This window comes from Petaurus breviceps, unplaced genomic scaffold, assembly GCF_028583685.1.
Source record: "Petaurus breviceps papuanus isolate PSGF00001 unplaced genomic scaffold, PetGlider_PUasm1.0 37, whole genome shotgun sequence".
Classification (NCBI taxonomy): Eukaryota; Metazoa; Chordata; class Mammalia; order Diprotodontia; family Petauridae; genus Petaurus; species Petaurus breviceps.
The window spans coordinates 18,722,827-18,739,676 of NW_027186296.1; the positions used below are offsets into that span (position 1 = coordinate 18,722,827).

The 16,850-nt window shown below is 38.3% G+C and overlaps 1 protein-coding gene across 9 annotated transcripts in view; it reads right to left on the bottom strand.

The window, feature by feature from the left end:
• ATP8B4 (ATPase phospholipid transporting 8B4 (putative)) overlaps positions 1-16,850 on the bottom strand; it is a 346,626-nt gene that overhangs the window by 213,294 nt on the left and 116,482 nt on the right. Inside the window, exon 1 of one of the 9 annotated variants that reach the window (XM_069098032.1) lies at positions 10,912-11,194. The exons of 7 other annotated variants lie outside the window; for them this stretch is intronic. In XM_069098032.1, coding sequence (XP_068954133.1) covers positions 10,912-10,944 — 33 coding nt within the window. In that variant the 5' untranslated portion in view covers positions 10,945-11,194. Of the gene's footprint in view, positions 1-10,911; positions 11,195-16,850 lie in introns of those variants that run through there. One more of the 9 variants, XM_069098030.1, reaches the window with a different exon arrangement.

The following is a 16,850-nucleotide window of genomic DNA, read 5'->3' on the forward strand; positions in this document are numbered from 1 at the left end:
TCTCTCTCTCTCTCTCTCTCTCTCTCTCTCTCTCTCTCTCTCTCTCTTCTTTTCTCCTTCCCTCCCTCCCTGTTCCTCCTCAAAAGTTTGTTTGGCTTCTGACCACTGCCTCCCTTAATCTATTGTCCCTTTTATCATAACTTTCCCCTTTCCTATATCCCCTTCCCTTCCAACTTTCCTGCTGGGTAAGATAGATTTCTATAATTGAGTGTGTATACATATTTTCTTCTCTCTTTGAACCAGTTCTATCAAGGATGAAGTTCAATCATTGCTGACCTCTTCCACCCATACCACCCCCATTTTTCCTCCATTGTAAAGGCTCTTCCTTATATACATATTTCATGTGAAATAATTTTCACTATGCTTCCTCTCCCTTCCCCCTTTCCTCAGCGAATGGAAAAATGAGCAAACAACAAAAATAACTTGACCTTAAAAAGTTACTATAGTACAACAGTATTCTATTACATCCATATACCAACCACAACTTGTTCAGTCATTCCCTAGTTGATGGGATCACCTCAATTTCCTATTCTTTGGTACCACAAAATGATGTGCTATAAATATTTTTGTACATGTCAGTCCTTTTGCCTTTGCAAAACTTGCTTTTTTATTTTTAAAGTGTTTTTAAATTATTATTTATTTTATTTTAATTATTAATTTAAATATTAATTTTAATTATTAAATTTTTTATTTTATTTTATTATTTTAAAGTGATTTTGAAGAGAATATTAGGAGAGTTCAGATGGCTTACTGTCTCTACTCTACCATCCTGACTCCACCTCTTATCCTTTTCACACTTTCTCCAGTTCAGCCAAACTGGCCCTTATGCTATTTGTGACACATGTTATTTTATCTCTCTTTTCTGTGTCTTTGCATAGAACATCCCCAAACCCTGGAATGTAGTTATTCCTCACCTCTAACCCTTAGAATCCCTAGTTTCCTTCAAAGCTCAAGCTTAAACATCACCTTCTTCAGAAGACCTTTCCTGAACCCTCCATTTCATAGTTTCTTCTCTTCAAAAGGATCTCATATTTATGAATTTATTGATCTTATATACATTCTTTAAGAAGAACATGCTGTTTCTCCCAACAAAATATAAACTCTTTGAGAAAAAAAGACTATTTCTTTTTTGTCATTGCATCCACAGCACCTAGCATAGCACCTGGCACATAGGAGTTACTTAATAAATACTGATTGATTGCATGTAGTAAATAAAACTAAATTATATACATCTGGTTTCTTTTTGAGTCAGACAAAGCTGAGATAAACATTTTAATGAGGAAATGAGACATGAACTATATTTGGAGATTTGCAAGGAGTTCTGGGGGGATAGTAAAGCACAATCCAAATTTTGACAGATTTAGTATATACAAATTTTTTAACTGGAGGGATGTTCAAGTAATCATGACTGATCTATGCTAATATAATAAAAATAATAAAAATATCTAGGTTAAATTACAGATTTACTACTATGTTAATAAAACTACCATCCTCAAAATGTATAGATGATTTGAATATTAAAGGTCACAAAATTAAAAAAATTAAAATAGAGGCACAAATCAGATTCTTGACATACCCATAACTAGGGGGTGAATTTCTAATCAAATAGCAGATAAAAGTTATTGCAAAAAATAAAATAGATAATTTCAATAACTTGAAAAGCTTTTGAAGAAACAAAACTGCCATGTGTAATACAAAAAGAAATGTCTAATTGGTTTAAAAAATAATCCTTTGCATTTAATATCTCTGCTATCCAAAATATATAAGTAGATAACAGAAATATGGCTAAAAGTTGTTCCCTAATAAATTAATGGTCAAGGGATATGAAGTTATCAAAAGAATTGCAAACAATTAACAACCATATAAAAGAATATCCCAAATCACTAATAATAAGAGAGTTCTAAGTCTATATGACTGTTGAGATTTTACCACTTTCTTAACACACACTTAGGAAGTTTCAGAATACCAAATTCTTCTTCAAGGAAACATAGAACTCACAGTAAGATAATAAAGCATACCAGCTTTATTGAGGGGAAATATTGACAAAATTAAAAGCAATCAGGAAGAATTATAGAAAAAAGTCAGGCCCCCTAGACCTCAGGTGAAATTTGGCACCCCCCAGGGCCCTGGTAGAAACAGGCACCCCTTCCCAAACCAGCAAAGTCTGGTGGGCTTTGAAAGGGTTCTTATCTGTGTCTTGTGGAACTAGGCATTGGTAAGAGTGAGGAGTCTGGATCTATGGGGGCGAGCCTATTATTGGGGAAGGGAAGAGAGATGAGAAAAATTCTTCATTTCTCTTTAGGCTGCAATCCTGACTCCCCACCACAACTTTCTCTACCTTGCCCCAGTACCACATAATTTCATTTCCCACCCTTTCAACCTCCTACCCTTGTCAGCTTCCTTTCATGGATTGTCTTACCCCATGAAGGGTAGAGGCTGTCCTTCTTTTCACTTGTGTTTGTATTCCCGGTGCATAGCACAATATCTGGCACATAGTAAGTGCTTACTAAAAGCTTCTTGACTTAGTTTCACTAGAGTAAACTCCTGGGGAATCAAAAGTTGGTTTATATTCATATTCTCCACCAGTGGGGAAAAGAAACTCTAGGCTATTACTGTTGGTCTTACTATGACACAAATGACTCAGCAGTGGTTTTTAGTTCCTAGGTGTTCTTTGTTTAGCAGATGGATGAGGATTCTGTATTCTCCCAGCAAATTGGCCAAGATGATAAAAGATAGTAATATACCATGATGAAGTGATTATAGAAAGTTAAGCATATAAATGCAGTGTTGGTGAACCTGTAAATTAGTTCAACCTTTCTGGAAAGAAATTTGGATTTATGTGAAGGAAGGGATTAAAATGTACATATTCTTTGACCCAAAGACCTCATTGTTAGGCATATATTCCAAGTATGTTAGTGACTTATAAAAAGGGGTGGAGTCCTATATGCTACAAAATACTTGTAGGAGAACTTTTTTTAGCAGCAAAGACCTGGAAACAACATGATATATATCAATTAGAGAAAGGCAAACAAGTTGTAGTTCATAAAAGTAGTGAAATAGTACTTAAGAAACAATTAATATTATGAATACAGAGAAGTTTGGGAAGATTTATATGAATTGAGCAAAGTGAAGTAAGCAGAACCAGGAAAACAATGCACAGCATAACAACAACAGTGTAAAATGGGAAGAATAATAAGAACAAAGTTTTCTTTTTATATTAAAAAAAAACAAACCTTTAAATGGAACTGCAAGAACCTGGGTCAAAGTAAAGTCAATAGAATGGGGAGAGAGTTATTTCCTACAGTTTAGAAAAATTCCAAACTATTCTATTAGACAGGTATGAAAAACTCTCTACCTCCTTAGAAATAGGCTTAAATTGCTTATTTTATGAGGGTCTAAACTATGTGAACTGATAAAATAAAATAATACAGGTAGCATGCTTTGTAAACCTTAAAGAACTATTTAAGTATGAGCTATTATTGTTATAACCCCAGTCCCAAAGGTCTTTTATATGACTCTCCTCATTAGCAGAGAAATAAATGCCCTGTCATGTGTGACGTTGCCTCTTAGAGCTATGTAGTCTCTTCAAGTGCTTCTGACTTCTAGCTTTGAGAGGGAAAATAGATGAAGCCAATCTCACTTCAGTTTGCTGAAGGAAAAGACTGCAAAGACATAAGTGTGGCAGTCACTATCATGTCCCTATCAGCGGGCTAGACTACAGCCTTCCCCTTGGGTGAGGTCTAGGAGAGAAGGAGGGATGGAAAGAGGGGGAGAGAGAAAGAAAGAGAGAGAGAAAGAGAGAGAGAAAGAGAGAGAGAGAGAGAGAGAGAGAGAGAGAGAGAGTCGTTGTCAAGCAAATCTATTCAAAGCTTGAAAAGAACTGAAAAGTTCTTCTTTTTCATGCTTTTGCCAACTCTACCCTGCACCTGATATAGGGCAGGGCATTTATCTCTACCAATGAGGAGAGAATCTCTTATCAATGGGCTTTGGGACTGGGGTTATATTATTATCTCTACAGTATCATGTCCTTATCATACAAAGTTCTTTGATTTGAGGAATGGCCAAATAAGTTGTGGTTTATAAAGATAATAAAATATTACTTCATTTAAGAAACAATGGGGAGTCAAGATGGCAGAGTACAAGCAGGACTTCTGAGCAGCTCTGGCTTCCACCTTCCCCAATCAATGTAAAAAGGGGACTCTGAACAAACTTTGGAGCTGCAGAACCCACAAAGTGACACAGAGAAGCTAACCTCCCACTGAGGACAGCCCGGCAGACCAGCAGGAAATGGCCAGCACAGAGCTCTGGGAGCCAAGCCCAGGCCCGTGAGCTGGAGGTTTTAGCCCCAGGGTGGGTCTGTCCAGCCTCCAGCCAAAGGGATTCCAGATTAGCAGCAGCTGTGGCCGTTTCCAGAATTATCAACATATAGATGCTAAGGACAAAGTGAGAGGTCAGTGCAGTCTGGACTTTGGGACCCAGTAAGTGGGAGTAAGTTGGCTTTTGCCCCCAGGGCAAGAAGCTGCTAAGACACAAGGCACAGCCAGCCAGCACCATGTGGCAGCTTCAGCTCCTTGCCTGCAGAGTGTAGGGGGTTCAAGTGACCAGTCTGAGGGGTAATCGCTCTTGCTTTAACCTGCTTGGATCTGGATTGCAGTCTAGGGTGAAGGTCTTGGGGTATGTGTCCAGCTTGCCAGAGCATGTGGACACCTCAGAGAGGGCACCCATCTAATACCTCCAGCAGCTGAGAAAACCCCAGTGTTTGGGACTAAAGCTCCCCTGTCTGGTGGCAGAGTACTACTGTGGCAAAAAGCCCAGGGGTCAAGTGACTGAGGGGCGACATGACCAGGCAAAGGAAACAAAGCAGACAGAAGATTCCAACATTACACTCCTATTTTGGGAACAAAAAGGAGAAAATCATGGAATGGGAGGAAGATACTGAAGTCAGAACTCCTGCACCAAAAGCTTGAAAGGAAAATACGAGCAGGTTACAGGCCATAGAAGACCTTAAGAAACAGATAAGAGAAGTGGAGGAAAAATTGGGAAAAGAAATGAGAATGATGCAAGAAAATTATGAAATGAGAGTCAACAGCCTGACTGAGGAAAATCACGCCTTAAAAAACAGACTACCTCAAATGGCAAAAGAGGCTCAGAAAGGCAATGAGGAGAAGAATTCCTTAAAAAGCTGAATTTTCCAGATAGAAAAAGAATCTCAAAAGCTCACTGAGGAGAATCATTGCTACAGAGTTAGATTGGAGCAAATGGAAGCTAATGACCTTATGAGAAATCAAGATGCTATTAAACAGATCCAAATAAATGAAAGAATAGAAGGCAATGTGAAATATCTCATGGGAAAAACCACTGACCTGGTAAATAGATCCAGAAGAGATAATTTAAAAATTATTGGACTACCTGAAAGCCATGATCAAAGTAAGAACCTAGAAATCATCCTCCAGGAAGTTCTCAAAGAAAACTGCCCTGAAGTTTTAGAACCACAGGGCAAAATAGAGGTTGAAAGAATCCACCAAACACCTCCTGAAAAAGATCCCCAAAAGAAAACTCCTAGGAATATTATAGCCAGGTTCCGGAATTCCCAGATTAAGGAGAGAATATTACAAGCAGTCCAGAAGAAACAATTTGAATATTGTGGAAACACAATCAGAATAACCCAGGATCTGGCAGCTTCTACATTGAGGGATCTATGGACTTGGAATATGATATTCTAGAGGCCAAAGGAGCTGGGATTAAAACCAAAAATCACCTACCCAGCAAAACTGAGTATCATGTTTCAGGGGAAAATATGGTTGTTCAGTGGAATAGAGAGCTTTCAAGCATTCTTGATGAAAAAAAAACAGAGTTGAATAGAAAATTTGACATTCAGATACAAGAAGCAAGAGAAGCATGAGAAGGTAAACAGGGAAAAGAAATCATAAGGAAGTTATCGAAGTGGAACTATTAACATTCCTACATGGAAAAACAATAATTGTAACTGTTGAAACTTTTCTAAGTATGAAAATAGTTGAGGGGAATAGAAATATATATATATATATGTCTATATATGAGGGTATATGGGCATATGAATACACATGTGAATGTGTGTATATATATTTACAGGTATACATAGATAGAGGGCACAGGACCAATTTAATAGGAAGGGATGATATTTAAAACGTGAAAGTAAGAGGTGAGAGAGGAATATAATGAGAGGAGATGGGGAGAGACAGAATGGGGTAAACTATCTCATGTAGAAGAGGCAAGGGAAAAGGGTTACAATGGAGGGGAAGAATAGGAAGGCAAAAGGGAATGGGTCAACCTTATTCTCATTGAATTTGGCTTGGGGAGGGAATGAAATACACACTAAATAGGGTATCTCACCCTATAGGAGAGTGGGGGAAAGGGGATGAGAGGAGGGATGATGGAAGGGAGAGCAAGTTGGCGGGGAAGGGAAGTTGGAAGCACCCACTTTTGAAAAGGGATGGGATCAGAGTAGAGAATAGAACAAGTGGGAGGTGGGATAGGAGGGAGGGAAATATAGTCAGTCTTTTGCAATATATCTACTATGCTATTGTTTTGCATTAGCTACACATGTACAACCTGTACTGAACTGATTATCTTCCCAGTAAGGGTGGGGGACAAGGGAGGAAGGGAATGAATCTGGAATTCAAAGTTTTAAAATCAAATGTTTAAATATATATACATATATATTATTATTATTATTAATACTGTTTTACATGTAATTGGGAAATAAGATATACAGGCACTGGGGCATAGAGATCCACCATGCCCTACTGGAAAAGTCGAAAGGCGTATGGGAGAAAACATGGGAGAGAGCAGATTGGAGGATGGGATATCCTGTGGGACTGCTATTTTGGGGCAGTGGGTAGGGGAAAAACAGGGAGAAATTTTGTAACTCAAAATCTGGTGGAAATGAATGATGTAAATCAGAAGTTAATAAAGCATTTGAAAAATGGAAAAAAAAAGAAACAATGAATACACCAAATATTGAGAGGTTTGGGAATATACATACAAATTGAAGCAAAGTGAAGTAAGCAGAACCAGGAAAATAATACACAGGATGTCTATCATACATAGGTCCTTTGATTTCTTATACATGTAACTTTTGTTAAAGCCATTCTCTACACCTAGAAAAAATCTATAATAATTTATTTATTCTGTCCCTTCTTTCTAGTTCATTACCACCATTCTTTCAAAACCCATAGAAGAAAAGCAATAGAATGAGGGGGGAAAGGAGAAGACAGAGGCAGACACAAATAGCAAGTTGAAATTAAGAGGGAAATAAACATGTTCTTTGTAGTTTGGGTATAAAGAAGACAATTAACATCAGTGGATAACTAGGAAGGAAGGTAAATGATTCCCTCTTTACCTGCCTTTGCTGTGGATAGAACACAGGTTCTAGAGTCAGGAAGACCCAAGTTCAAATTTGTTCTCAGACACTTATTAGTTGTACAACTGGGCAAGGAATTATTATTAAGGAATCTTCATTATCTCCGTTTTCTTCTTCAGTTCTGTGCCTTCCTGTCTTGAAATATCTCTATTACCATATCTATTAATAAATTGCTTTGCAAACCTTAAATCACTATAGAAAGGTGAACAAATATTGCTTTGGTTCTAGGTTTCTGTTACTACTAATGTCAATGTCTGGGAACATTTAAAATTACCAGAAAGTAAAAGGGTAGTTTTGAACTATTTTCCCCCTACTGGTAGAGCAGGTGGCAAATTGTCATATATGGGCAATGACAACAAAGTTCATTTCAGGAAGCATTATTCAAAATTAGAAGAAATACTATAATATTGTAGGCATTTGATAGTGAGCAGAAGAGTAAACCACTTCACTTTAACAAACTCCATCTTTTTTTAATTCTTTTTATTGCAAATGTAGGCTAAGCAGTTAATAAATTTTTTAGGTACCTCTTCCATCCAAGTTAGAGAAGGAAGTAGGAGGTGCAAGAATTCCTAGCCCTCTTGGAAAGCAGAGCACAGTACTTTTCTATCTGTTGGAACTAAAAAGAAAAAACCCTTCTTTAATATAGCAAGGTTTGCAGAGCTAACTCTCAGGAGAGTTAAATCCGGGTTGGTCTGGCCTTAGCTGATAAAGACAGTAAACAGATTGTGCGATAGAAGTCAGTAATTCTCAACAGATACCTAATAACTGAGGATAGAAAAATGTAAGACTCATCTCTTCCTTCTTGGCAGAGGACTTGGGTTTTTACATTTTAGAAGTATTTACAATTCATATGGTTTGCAGACCCCACTCTCCAGAAGCAGGGGCAATGTCCCCTGCCTGGCTTTCACATCTCTCCACACATGAGTTCTTGGGCAGGCAGCCAGGTAATCATTTGATTTCAAAAATTAAGTGTTAAACTTAGTCAGTGTAAGGGTGACATGGGAGAGAGGGAGGAACTGAAGAGGCGGATGTCTAAGCATAAACTCCTGAAAAGGGGGCAAGGTGACCAGATGGGGCAAGTTAAGTTAACATGATTCTTTAGCCTGGTAAATGCAGACACTCTTACTTAGAGGAAAAACTATCTGGTTGAGACATTTGAAAAAAATTCTCTCTAGCATTTCTGGCCAAAAGCATAAAATGTTTTCCCTGGTTTCTACATTTAAAAAATAATAATTTTTGACTAATCCCCCCTTTGAGGACTAGTGAGAAAGAATGACTTCTAACACAATTTTAAGTCTTGCCAGTTCAGAAGTTAAAAAACAAAAGGATCTTTCCTTCTCCTTAAATGTCAGGTATATTTTGACACAAATTGTATTTGGCTTTAAGTAAGGTTAAAGGATGCAATAACCCCCTTCACTACATCTATTTTCCTAACATGATAAACACCAGGGACAGGTTAAGTACCTATGAAGATGTTACTTGTAAGGACGGTGGCCTGACAACAGTGACCCCATTCTCAAGAGAATAAATCCTATGACAACATAATATAGCATATATGGAATAGACAATGAATAAGCCCAATTCCTTTGGCCCATGTCCTCTGTACAGAATGAGAAATATAGGAAAGGGCTTAAAGCTAGGTGACACAGTAAATAGAGCACTGAACCTGGAGTCATGAAGACTGGAGTTCAAATCCAGCCTCAAATCCACACTTACTAGTTGTGTGACCCTGAACATATCACTTAACATTTCTTTGACTCAGTTTCTTCAACTGTATAATGGGGTAATAACAGCACCTACATCCCAGGGTTATTGTGAAGATCAAATGAAATATATGTAAAGTACTCAGCACAATACCTGACACATAGTAAGCATTATACAAATGTTGTTATCATTTTATTTCAGCCCAGATAATGAAATGTCAAGGGAGAAATCTACCAGAATCTATTTTCTAGTAAAACATAGGTGCTCAGAACAAGAAGGTCAACAAAACATCCATAGTAGCTGAACGTTTCTCAGTCCTTTTACTGCTAGGATTCAATCAATCTGAAATAAGGGAATACATGAGGAACTATTATTAGGAGTCTTCATGCTCTCATTCAGAAGTACTTTTCTTCTTCAGTTCTCTGACTTATCTTGAAAACTCTTTGGACATCAACCACTGCCATATCTATTATTCCCAAGTTACATCTATTCATATCTGGGGAAGCTAGGATCATAGATTAAAATAGATGATCTCTGGATCTAAACCCCTTATTTTTTAGGTTAAGAAAGCTGAGGCCCAAAGAGTTTAGATTATTTACCCAAGGTCACACAGGATCACACAATCACAGATTTATAGCTGGAGGGAGTTCAACCCAAATGGCTGTTTTATAGTTGAGAAGCTAAAGCCCAGAGAGAATAAGAGATCTGAACGGTAATTCAGTCAGTAACTGAACCCAAGATCCTCTCACTCCCAATCCATCATTCTTTCCGCCTATCCCATATTCCAACCTTCTACTCAATCTTTTTTATCTTACACAGTCTCCATAATGCCTAGCTTCTCTTATTACCAATATGAAAAAACAGTGCCAGATCATCCAGGTGAGTACAATGGAAAAAAATACCAGATCTGATGTCAGAGGATTACCTGGCTTCTTGTCCAAACTCTTTCACTTACTTTCCACCTGTGTAACTTGGAGACATTGGGCTTCAATTATTTCATTTTCAAAATAAGAGGAGAATTCAACTAAATAATCTTTAAGGCACCTTCCACTTTTTAAGTCCATGATCCCTCGGGCCCACAATCTAGAGATCTCCCCTTGGGCCAGAGTATTTCCCTAAGGTGAGATCCTGGGACCCAGAGCAGCAACTCAATCCTCAGTCATCTTTCCCAGGGCTTTTCCTACCAACCAGAACTGGACAACTGACAATTGAATCCATTGGTTTGGATCACAAAGGACAGAGACATATGCTAATTTATTCCTAAAACTCCTAAGAGCAAAGAGTAGAGGGAAAATGTCAGAGAACTGCAGGAAGGAATTCCCCATTTCTTTGTCCTCCAAGAGATACTTTTGGTAACTATCTAGGAATCAGAAAGGACTCCATCTCTCAGGGGGCCCTGAGGGCTTAGTTCAGTCCCAGGGAAGGGCAACTAGCCTGGATGAAAGAATAAGGCATCCTGAGAGAAAGGAGGCAGTATGTGCCAAACAAGTCAAACCACCAAAACCACTACCACCTTAATCACTATCTGCTCTCAGACCCTGATGGAGACAGTCCAGTATCCTAAACCCAAAAGCCTTGGAAGTAGCAGGGCCACCCAAACCACCAGATCTGCTTCTATCCCAGACCCCCACAGTCACCTTTCAGGGGAGGAATCATTACAGAGAAGGGGCCCCTACAGCCATCTGCCAGCAAGAACCACTGACCAACTACCAATCAGTCATTCTATCAAACATTTATTAAGCAACTACTGTGTGCCAAACCCTGTGCAGTGGAAATACAAAGAAAAGTAACAGAGAGTCCCTCACCTCAAGGAGCGTACAGTCTAGCGGGGGAGACATCGTACAGACAAGCTCTCTACGGGATAAACCGGAAATGATCAGCAGAAGGGAAAGCAGTCGTATTAGGGGCCATGAGGAAAGGATGCACGTAGAAGGCCAAGACTTGAAGGAAGCCAGGGAAGCCTGGAGACGGGGACGAGGAGGGAGAGCGTTCCAGTCATAGGGTGTGGCCAGTAAAAAGTCATAAAGACAGAAAGTGGAGCATCTTGTGCAAGGAATACAGAGTGACCTGTGTCGGTGGATTCCAGAATGTGTACGTGCGCTGGGAAAGAGGGGGAGGAGGGAGAAGAGGTAAGGTACAAGGACTCTGGAAGGGGCAGGGCAGCATTGGAATGTTTCTAGTCACTACCCTGAAGTTAAAAATGGCTTTGAATACCAAACAACGAATTTCATATTTGATCATGGAGTTGATAAGGAGCCTTAGGAGTTCTCTGAGTAGGGAAAGGAAGGAAATAAATATTTATTAAGCACTCACTTTGCCATGCACTGTGTTAAGTGCTTTTTAAATAGTATTTCATTTGGCCCTCACAACAGTTCTGGAGGTAAGGTGCTATTATTATATCCATTTTATAATTGAGGATATTGAGGGCAACAGAGAATAATTGACTTGCCCAGGGTGACACAGTTACTAAGTCTCTGAGGTTGCATTTGAACTCAGGTCTTCCTAACTCTAGGTCCAGCACTCTATCCACTATACCACTTAGCTAAACATAATCAGATCTACACTTTAGAAAGATAACTTTCACAGCTGAGTGAAGGATAAACTAGAATGGGGAAGAGATTCACAGCAAGCAGACAGATAAACATAAGAGCCCTGGGAGGAGCAGCACTCCCACCCCAGTCTACTGGTCCTACTTACATCCCAATCATCAGGCATCAGTATCCAGGGAAGCAACTTCTGTAGTGAAAGAATCAACTATTCCCACCATGTACCACTGAACTGTGCTTTACAGGGCATGCAAGTCAGCCAAGTTAAAGCAACAAAACACCCTAACGGAAAGACAAGAGGAGGCAGACAAATAAAGCCACCAACACTATGACCACTGTCTCTCCTCAGATACTCGTGGAGACAGCCCAGGACCCTGAGCCCAAAAGGCTTGAGAATAGCAATGCTTCCAGCCTCTACCTTTAGTCATCATCCCATGAAAGAACCCCAGGAAGATGCTGCCTTGCAAAATGCTTCTATAGGGGATACAGTCACATCAGCTGAAGATCAAGAAAAGAAAATCCTTGCCACCAAAGTCCTGGACACTGTCAAATGGTTTGACATCAGAAACTACTGTGATTTTTATCAGTGGAAATCACATTAAAAAATAGAGCACTGGCCCTGGAGTCAGGAGGACCTGGGTTCAAATCTGGCCTCAGATACTTGACACACTTACTAGTTGTATGATCTTGGGTAAGTCACTTAACCCCAATTGCCTTGCCTTCCCCCTCAAAAAAAAAAAAGAAATAACATTAAAGAAGAGACATTAATATCTGCTTTGCCACTGTCCTCTAAGGACGCTGTAACCTTTCCTTCTGACTTGCAGCTTTCCATGTTGTGCCTCCTCCATTGGAATGTGAGTTATTTGAGAGCAGGAATTGTCTTTTTCTGTTTTATCCCTAGCACTTAGCACAGTTCTTTACACATATTAAGTGCCTTAATAAATGCTTCATTCATTTATTCAAACACCTAATTCAGTGTCAACAAGGAGTGCAAATTCATGATCATCATTATAGATTCAATGACACCAGGCCAGTTTCATGGAGACAAATGGAGGACCAATCTTAATTTCATTCAGAATATAAAGATAAGAAAAAAAAAAATTTTAAGGCGGGTAAAGTCAAACTAGATTATGAATTGTTTCTGATCTATTTTCTCCCCTATTTTAAACTGCTTCAATTGTTTTCTTTCTCCTAGATCCAGCTCAAGTTCTACAGCCTTCCCTGATGCCCTGTAACACGAGTGGAATATTTACAGCACTGACTGTGACTATAAATATTCCTATATAGTGCTCAATCACAAAATATAACAGATTCTCCATATAGAGGACAGAAGCAAAGGATTTAGACACCAGAAAAACCAAATCCCAACACCAGGAAACCAAATTCATCAAAGCAACATAAAAGTTAATGTACCACAATGTAGCAGAGAGCCACACCACCCTTTAGCCTTCCCACAAAAGAATACAAGATCAATATTTACTCACAAACCTGACTAACTCCTTGCCTGAGCCCCCTCTCTCCCACCTTCTCTCTGGCTCTGACTCCTAGCTTCCTGTGGTCTTCCCTTCAGCAAACTCCTCCTACCATAGGCTCCATGTTACTACATTCAGCCTATTAGGGGGCAGAGTTTATTTTCAAAGCAGGGAAGGTCTTCAAATTCCCATTAAACCTATTAAAGGGCAGGGAAGATCTTCAAATTCCCATTCCCATTACATGCCCCCAGCTGAAAAATGTTTCTTTCCTATAGTTCTTTGTCTGAATCCTTCTTTTGCTGTAACATACTGCACCTTATATTGTATTTATTTGCATGTGGATCATGTCCCCTTATTAGATTGTAAGCATCTTGAGAGAGGAGACTATTGTTATTTCTCATATTTATATCTCCATTGCCTGGCATAGCACTTTTTATATTATAGGTACTTACAGGTATTTTTGATTGAATTCAGCTTTAACATCTTCAAATGTAGCTTTAAGAATGTAGGAAGTTTAAAGGCATTCCAATATGTCATTAATATTTCAATCCACCATGTCTATCACAAGATACCAATGTCTAATCTCCTGAATTCAGTCAATGTTTCCTATGTCCTTTGTATGATCCAATGAGTTTTGTGGCAAATCTCTGCTATTGTCCAGGGTTCAAGAAAGCAACTATGTTGCAGACAAAAATTCTCTTTCTTATGTGTCTTATGGAAGGACTAATGTTGTTCCAACAAATCATCATAAAGAGAAAGTAATTGGACAAATCTTTATAACTTTTTTAACCAAAATCACATTCAGATATTTGTTTTTATCACATATGCATGTATGTATATATACAGAGCAAAAGTAAACAAAAATCACATAAGATTATTAACAGAAAAGAATATCTAACTTGTATATAATACTTTAAGGTTAACAAAGTGAAGTATATATGCCATTTCATTTGATTCTCAAAACTCACAGGTAATATACCCACCCAAGACCATACAAAAATATGAAAGTATGCTGTTGGTGGAGTTGTGAACTGATCCAACCATTCTGGAGAACAATTTGGAACTATTCCCGAAGAGCAACTGAACTGCACATAAACCTGGATCCAGCAATACCACTACTAGTCTGTATCCCAAAGAGATTCTTTCAAAAGGCGGGGGGCGGGGAGGGGGGATGACCTATTTGTACAAAATATTTATAGGGGCTCTTCTGGGTGGCAAAGAATTGGAAATTGAGGGGATCTCATCAATTGCAGAATGACTAAACAAGATGTGATATATGAATTTAATGGAATATTACTGTCCTATGAGAAATGAGGAGGAGGAAGATTTCAGAAAAACCTGGAAAGACGTACATGAACTGTTGCAAAATGCAGTGAGCAGAACCAGGAGAACATTGCACAAAGTAACAGCCACAATGTATGATGATCAACTGTGAATGACTTAGCTATTCTTAGCAGTTCAATGATCCAAGACAATTCCAAAAGATGCATGATGAAAAATGCTATCCACCTCAGAGAAAGAACTGATATAGTATGAATATAGATCAAAGGATACTACATATTATGTTCACTTTCTTTAATATTTTTTTTCCTTTGGTCTGTTTCTTCTTTCACAGCATGTCAAATATGGAAATACGTTTTACATGATTGAAGATACATAACCTATATCAAATTGTTTACCGTTTTAGGGAGGGGAAGGTGAAGGAGGGAAGGAAGAAAATTTGGAACTCAAAATTTTTTAAATGAATGTCTTAATATGTAATTCGAAAAAATAAAATGCTATTTAAAAAACAATAAAGGGAAATTCTGCAACAACAAAAAAAAATGAAAGTGTTGCATGGTAGAGGAGGAAAGACCACCGGATTTGCAGTCGGATAATTTAGATGCTTGTACAATTTGTTGTTGATTGTTGGAATTATTAAAATTAATAGTGTCCCTATGCATCAACCTGTGGGTTTTTTCCATAATGCTTTCTTTATTCAGAAATTCTGGGCAATTTTCTATATTATTTTTTCCATTATGATGTTTGGGTTTTTGACTTGTCATGTTCTTCTGGAATGTCTGTAGTTATTTGTATGTATCCTATCTTTGAGATTTTCCCAGCTTTAATTTTTATAACATCCATTGATAAAATTATTAGAAGTATTAAAATTTCCCATTATATGTAAACTGATAAAATGTTAATGACTGAAAGGGATTCCTTAAAGATCATCTAGTTCAACAACTCATTTTACAAATAGAGAAACCAAGGCACAGAAAGGTTTAAGTGAACTGCCAAAAGTGATAGACAGTCAATGAACTAGAATCTAGATTTTTCAATCTTCCAGTCTTTTGAAGTTTTCCAGCTGATGCCACAAAGACCCACAGACTTAAAAAAATCAATCTACAGGACTAGAAGACACTAGACAAAGTCTTCCAGAGTCGCACTGCTCCTGCCCAACATACACTATTAACAGTTGGACAACACCTACAGAAGATCAGTGCTGAGGCTTCCCTGTTAGGTCCTACAAAGGTTTGGATATTGAGATAAATGTGGCCACTCTACAGAACCACTAGATAAAGTCTCTTGACTAATATATTACCTCCATAGGGGGTCCAGAAGAGGGGGTCCCTTAGAAGGTGCTATGAAGGCCTAGACCTTTATCTATAACTAATGCATTGACTGCCATTTCCTTTCCTGCTAAAGGGTGCCATGGATAATAACTGTAGCTGACATTTCCATTGGACAAAATCACTTTTGGAGGGACAGAAGAGGAAAGGAAGGACATGGAGTGTGACCTGTCAAGCCCCATAACCACCATGGCCTTGACATCATGAAGCCAGAGATACATACATAGTTGAAAAATTGGGAGGAGGAAGCAATGGAAGTGGGGAGGGACTCAGAAGTCCCCTATCTCCATAGAGGCAAGGAGTATCTCTAGATCTCCCCACAAAGTGACCTGGAAATTGCAAAAGGAATCAGCATTGTATCTTGTACATCGTAGATGCTCAATAAATGTTAGTTGAATCAAATCAAGTGGAAAGAAAAGAAAGGCTGACAAAAAAATTGGTAAGGTGTTGAGTCAAAATACATCCTACTTAAGAAAATAATTAGTGTATTAAAAAATTCTCACTTTTAAATATATCTATACTAATGTAACAATAGATCATTATAAAGAATTATAGGTACATGTTGTGGCAATTTTGTGGCTCCATGTGCAGAACCAGTAGATTTGTAAAAAGGCCTTTCCATCTGCATTAGCAGATAGAGCCTTCCAAAGAAGAGTGCAATTTGGGAAGGGGGGAGCAATAAGGGCAGTGAAATTAATGGGGGAAAAAAGTAAAACTAACAAAAAATACATTTTCTTTAGTTTGGGAACTATTTTTTAGACTTTAAATTAGACAGAAAATGGGTTAAAGATGAAATTAATATTTTTTAAAAATCCCTTTCATTGAGTCCAAAAACCAGTGAGACCGTTTTGATTAACTTGTTCTTGAACTCAATAAAAGTGTGTTTGTGCATGTGTGTATGTGTGCATTTTCTCTAAAATCTTTGTTTTTAGAATCCCTTAATCAAGTCTTTCCCTACACTTGGGCAGGTCCTGGGTGTTGTCAGGTGGGTGGGTCTCTCCACATGGATCCTTTAACAACTGTTCCACAGCCTTGGTGATATCATCAGTAACATGGAAATGTACTGGGTGGGCTGAAAATAAAAAGGCCGAAAAAACTGTCCCTCTTCCCATTGTTT